The 6,307-nt window shown below is 45.2% G+C and overlaps 1 protein-coding gene across 1 annotated transcript; it reads right to left on the reverse strand.

Moving 5' to 3' along the window:
- Positions 1-4,591: 4,591 nt before the first annotated feature.
- Positions 4,592-6,175, reverse strand: LOC6604104 (JNK-interacting protein 1; the record flags this gene model as incomplete). Its single annotated transcript, XM_026994305.1, has 4 exons — positions 4,592-4,665; positions 4,736-4,920; positions 4,994-5,724; positions 5,790-6,175. Coding segments are annotated over 4 exons (1,375 nt in total), but the record flags the coding sequence as incomplete, so codon positions are not given.
- Between the last annotated feature and the right edge of the window lie 132 nt (positions 6,176-6,307).

Genomic DNA, 6,307 nt, shown 5'->3' on the forward strand with positions numbered 1-6,307 from the left:
CCTGTCGTTGTACACACATGTTCGACTTTGTTCTCGTTGAGAAACTCGCTGAATGCGTTGGATGTAAACGCTGCTCCTCTGTCGCTGACTATGCGCTTGGGAAAACCAAACACAAATGACCAATCTCTCAGCCTCTTCACAACTTCTTCGTGACCTGTTGACTTAGTTGGGAACAGCCACACAAACTTGGAGAATGCATCTACCACAGCAAAAATGTACTTGTATTGCTTGGCTGTCGCATCCATTGGTCCCAAATGATCAACGTGCAGCGTGTATAGTGGTGTGTCACCCTTGTCAATGCAATGAAGATAGCCGTCTTGTTTTCCCAACTTTTTGCTGAAAATTATACAACTGATACAATTAGTAATCAACTTATTTACTTTCCGTTCAAGGTGCGGAATCCAGTATTGCTGCTGAACTGAGTGCATTGTCTTCGCTGTAGAGAAATGACCAACTTCATGCGATCCTTGAATGATTTCCCTTTCCATCAGCCTTGGAACCACCAATACGTCATTGCCATTTACAGATTTGAAGAGAAGACCTCCTTTTAGCTTGTAGTCTTGATATGGGTGCTGCTTCAGGATCTCAACTGTGGCTTTGATGAAATCGTCATCCTGCTGTGCTTTCTTTATCCGAGCTGTTAGCTCCGTCGTCACGAACATGCATGTCTGCGGAAAACGACTGAGACAGTCCACGTGTCTCATTCTGTCCCCTGGGCGGTGTACTACTTTGAATGTAAAGTCCTCCATATACAGAATCCACTGGGAAACTTCTCTGGGTATATCTGCTTTCGTTGTTGTCTGCTTAAACGCCGCACAGTCAGTGGCAAGATCAAATTTGATCCCCAACAGGTAGTGACGAAACTTCTTGAGTGCGAGGTACGCAGCTTTGACCTCCAAATAGTAACTGTGACGTTTGGACTCAGCTTGTGTAGTCTTTTTACTCCAATAGTAAATCGGGTGGAAATTGCCATCAAACTGCTGCAACAAAACTGCTCCGAAACCTTCTTTGGATGCATCCGTGTGGAGTTCCGTTGGCGCTTCTCGTGAGTATAAATGTAATACAGGTGCGATTACAAGCAGATTCTTTAAGGTTTGTAGCGACTGTTGCTCTGCTTCGCCAATGTTGAAAACTGCTTCCTTCCTGAGTAGATTCGTGAGCGGCCGGGCAACTTGTGCATAGCCAGGGATGAACTTTCTGAAAAAGCCTGTGAGTCCCAGAAATGCTTGAACTGCTTTAATGTCTTTGGGCGTAGCAAACCGACTGACAGCTGCTGTCTTCTCTTTGCCGGGCCAGATTCTCCCGTCCTCAATGATATGGCCCAGAAAGCTAATGCGTGGCTGCATGAAGCTACATTTCTTCCACTTGATCTTTAGGCCAAACTTCGCAGCTGTCTCCAGAACCAACTTCGTCTTCCTCATGCACACCTCGGGCGACGCGGCGTAAACAATTATGTCGTCCATATAAAGCTGCATAATGTCAGAGTTGATTAATTCTTGAAAAATATAGCTTACGAACCGAATGAACGCAGCTGGCGAGTTCTTGAATCCGAAAGGCGCTTTATTAAACTCGAATAATCCCTCCTTTGTGACGAAGGCCGTATACGACTTGCTTTGCTCTTCCATAGGCACATGGAAAAATCCGTTTTCAAGGTCCATTATGGTAAACCACTTAGCCGACTGCAGCTTTTCCAAGACTTCCTCCATGATCGAGACTGGGAAGCAGTCCAGCAATACCATGCTGTTTAACTTCCTGTAGTCTACGCAAACTCTAAGTGTACCATCTTTTTTCTTCACGACGACAACTCTGCTCGCTACATTTGAAGACGACTTGCGTACGATTCCTTGCTCGATCCATTCTTCGACTTGCTTCTTTACGGCACTGGCTTCGTCTGTCGATAAACGACTCGGTGAGTGATGAAACGGCTTGATTACTCCGTCGGGAACTATCTTCAGTTGAATTGGAGACTGCTTTGCAACTTCTGTGGGCATTTGGTAACTGTTTCTTATCATCTGTTCAACGTCTTTTCGATATTGCGGTGGAGCTACAAAGGATGAATCTTCAGTTACATTATATATAAGAGCATGCTTATCTGTTGGCACAGGATCTGCGTCATGCTTCAAGAACGTGTATCCTTGCATATCAGCGACGAAACGGAACTTTTTAATGAAATCATGCCCCAAAAGTGCGTCGAAATCAATCTGGCTACTGGGGACTACTAAAAACTTCTGTGTGGTCTGCAAGTTATCCACGGTAACTTCTGCATTAAAGTATCCAACAGGCTTTGTTGATATCTGACCCAGACCGCGCAACATAGTTGTGCACTTCAAAAGTTTAACGTTTTTCATGGTCTTCAACATACTCTCTTTGATTATGGTTACATCTGACCCTGTATCCACAAGACAGTCAACTACAATGCCGTTTATTTGAATTTCTTTCATGCGACTGCGATCCAAAATGACGCGAACTTTATCAACTTTATCAGCTTCATAAGGACAGTTACGCGAAATGTGACCATTCTGATTGCAGTTAAAACACTTCGTTTCGGCTTTGCAGTCTTTGCGTTTGTGTTCTCCTGATCCACAGTTATAGCAATATTCTTTTTTACCGCTTTGCCCACTTTGCTGCTTGAAACCCGTCTTATGCTGTTCGTTATTGCCCTTCTTCTCCAATATGTTCAAACGATCATAGATATCTAACTCATCTTTCAAGGCCCTGAAGTTCTTACAGCGATACATGGCATACTTATACTCTTTTCTTATGTCCAGACCGTTCACAATATGGCTTATAACAGCCGCGTCTTCAACATGTCCGACTGCTGCTATTTTTCTCATCTGCAGCAAGTACTCGTGCATCGACTCACTACTCTTCGTCTTTCTTTCTTGCAGCAGCTTATGAATATCTGCACTGTTATAGCTACATGTGAATTCATCCAATAATACGTTCTTGAGTTCCTCATAGGTGCACACGCATTCTGCTTCAAGGAAAAGCTTAGCTGCACCGGTCATTTTTCCTCTGGCCTGCACATACTTTTGCTTTTCAGTAAGCTCATATGCGTCGGCATTTTTTTCGAAAATCTCAAACCATTTTTCTATGGGCACCGATTTTCCATCACAATCGCTCACAACTTTTGTAAAATTATCTGGAGCGATCTTCATTTCTCGTTGCTCATCGCAAAGCACTTTCAAACTTAGCAACTTTATCATTTGATCAATCTTGTCCTCAGTATTCTTTTCCGCATTTTCTAAATCTTCCCTCTCGTTTGCAATCGGGCGCGACGTTCCTGGTACAGATTCTTCCTTCTCTCTCTCTTTCCAGTGCAACGGCGGCGGTGTTTGCATCATTTTGCGGCTCTTTTCGACTTGTGTCTGTGTACCCGACGAGTGCTTGTCTTTTCTGTTTATAAGTGTGTATCACACACAACGTGTCTGTGCGTGTTTTTTCTGCTTATGTATGTACTGCGCACGGACAAGGCGACGCTGCGACGCGACAATGAATTTCACAATTTTTCAACCGAATTAAACGACTGATCTTTTATTAAAATCCGTGTCTACTGTTATGCTCACAGAATTTTGATTGTTCAACTTAATGTTTATAGCCACCAACAACAACTTTACAACTTCATGTAGCTACAAACAACAACTTTAACAACTTTTCAACAATCCTCTTCTTGCATCAGCTTCTGCTTTCTTCTGTTTTTCTTTTTCACACACTCTGAGCTCTTTATTCGACGCGGACGAGCCCCCAAATGTAAGATTAATATTAAAGTGTCGTTTATTAATAATGTTTTGATCGAAAAAGAGTACAAAGTGTTTGATTTAAGATGTGCAATTAATGATTCTGTTCTTCCGACTTTTTGTTCAACTTTCTGCTTCTACTTCCAACAACCGACTCCCATATCGATAACCCCTTATCGGCTAGGTCTTTTACACATCGGTTAAGTCTGGTTATATCGGTTAGGTCTTATCGATGGTATCTTAAGTTCAAATGTTAATTTAGATGGGATAGTGTTAACTGCTTGATACACTGTCCTTTACATATATATTCGAGTGTATGCACACAACTGCTTGGATTAACACATCCTAAAACTGGGCTTTGAATGATGCTCGTAATACTTAGGGAGTTTGAGGATGGGGTCTTGGGATTATTGAACCTCGTAACAGAGAGAGAAATCGAAGTAATTATTTGTTAATTTGGGACACTACTTTGGCCTCACTGTGTTTTGTGCTGAAATTGGGGCTGTCCAAAGTGTTTACAGGAGTTCAAGTTATTTGTGGTGTTGTGTGATATCCTGGGTCCTCGTTTATAAAGTGTGTTCTTAGAAAGGGAAGCTATTACTGATTGCCTTGAAGCGGTTTCAAGAGTGGGATTTACAAACCTAAAATTAACTATTTACATGTCTCGGATGTTGCACCATTTGTAGGAACAGATAAATCATATATGTATTCAAATTTTGAATGGAGCTTGCGGGATTATACAAATTGGTTATAAGTTTCTTATTTTGATGAAGGGGCAAACATTTGTTGTAGAATTTTATTTGTATTATTTAATAACCGCACAAAAAATACATCGTATGTTCATCGTGCCCGATCCTACTCGATGTAGATGTCCTCGATGGGATAAGCAGTTTCAATGAATTTCTGATAGAAACGCTGAAAGGCCCGTCTGAGGAAGGATACAAGAATATATGTTAAGGTTTATCTTTGTGAGCATTTGATTTGAATGAAAACATTACCCAACTGCCTCGGCCACTGGCCTGGTGGACTCTGAGCCCTTGAAGACGTGGCAGGCAAAGCGCTGCACTGTGGGATGCTTCGTAATGAAGCCAATGAAGCGATGATCGCGAGGGTGAAATGCACAGAACGAGACGTTCTTTAGCGAGTAGAAATAGTCGATGCAGGGCTTCTTTTCCTTTTTGTTCTAAGGGGAGAACAAACACAAAGGCTTCCTGAAGGATGACTCATTAATAGTTAGAGCGACATTCAGTACTTACATTGGGGCCCGAACGATCCACCATGCGTAGTCCCTGATCGGAGACCTCCAGAATACAGGTCTGTCCGGTGGGGCAGGCACCGTATTCGCCCACGATTTTGCGTACCGCTTGACAGACCACGCCGGTGCCCTTGTGCGCCAGCGTCTCCACGGATCCGAGGTATCCAAGCAGATAGCGCTCCTTCTTCACCAGCTGCACCGTCGGATCGAACTCGTTGTAGTCCAAGTCGACGGCATAGGCCGACGGGAAGATGCCCTGCCTTCCTGTGCGCAAGTTCACGCCCTCGCACCACAAGTCCTCGGCCTCCTTCTGCACGTAGATGGCATCGCCGATCTCCAGCTCGATCTCGTCATGATGTCGTGGCACAAACTTGTGCAGTCCGCGGTGTGTGGCCTCCAGCATCTCCAACTGCCCGAAGGGCACGCCACCAAATGGCGGAGGAAACGGTGACTGGGAGACGGGCGATGTGATCTGTGGCGACATGCTCTTGAAGTCATTCGGGGAGTGCGCTGTGCTGTGGCCACTGTCCACATCCCCCAGGCTCTGCAGCCGCTCCGAATCGGGGCTGGAGTCTTCATCCATTAGATAGCCGCACTTCAGCGAGAGGAATGAGCGTTGTTGTCCGGTGCGCGGTGCAGCCAAGGGACCTCCAATGATTCCGCCGCCTCCAGTTCGAAACTCATCGGCCAGCGATCCGTAGTTAGTGCCACCTAAAAGATGCAGAATGGAAGCTGCAACAAGGCCATGAGTGGGTAAGATTTCAGCTACGAATGGGGCAAGGATTCTCTCTACTTACATTTCTGGTTTTTTGGTATCTCGGGCAACTTGCGACGTCGCCGTGTGGCTGCCGCATTCGGAGTCAACAGATCCGTGCTGGCGCCAATGGTCACGGTGGCCGACGAGAGAGCATTGGGGGCCATTCCCATGATGCCGCCAATGGCATCCTGATGGTTCAATGGGTGATGCCGATGTGAGTTGAACGAGTCGTTTGTGTCGAGAGAACCGTCCGATGAGAGTGTGACTTTGAGACCATCCCCCAGCTCGTCGTCCTCCACTTGGCGCAGCTTGGGCTCACGTTCACGTTCCGCCATGCCCATGCCCCCAATGCCATCCTCCTGGTCCGAGCCATCGCCATCGCTCTTCGAGGAGGTGGAGTTCTCTATATCATCGTTGGGAATTAAACTGAGGCAGAGTAGAGGAATTGTTTTGAGGACAGAATATTGAAGGACAGAACACGAGAGAATAACATCTTGAAAATTCGATATTTCAAAGAATGTTATCCAGAGGTTCTTTCGGAGCCACGTGTTTCGTTCG

This window comes from Drosophila persimilis, unplaced genomic scaffold, assembly GCF_003286085.1.
Source record: "Drosophila persimilis strain 14011-0111.01,24,50 unplaced genomic scaffold, DperRS2 tig00001946-arrow-arrow-pilon, whole genome shotgun sequence".
NCBI lineage: Eukaryota > Metazoa > Arthropoda > Insecta > Diptera > Drosophilidae > Drosophila > Drosophila persimilis.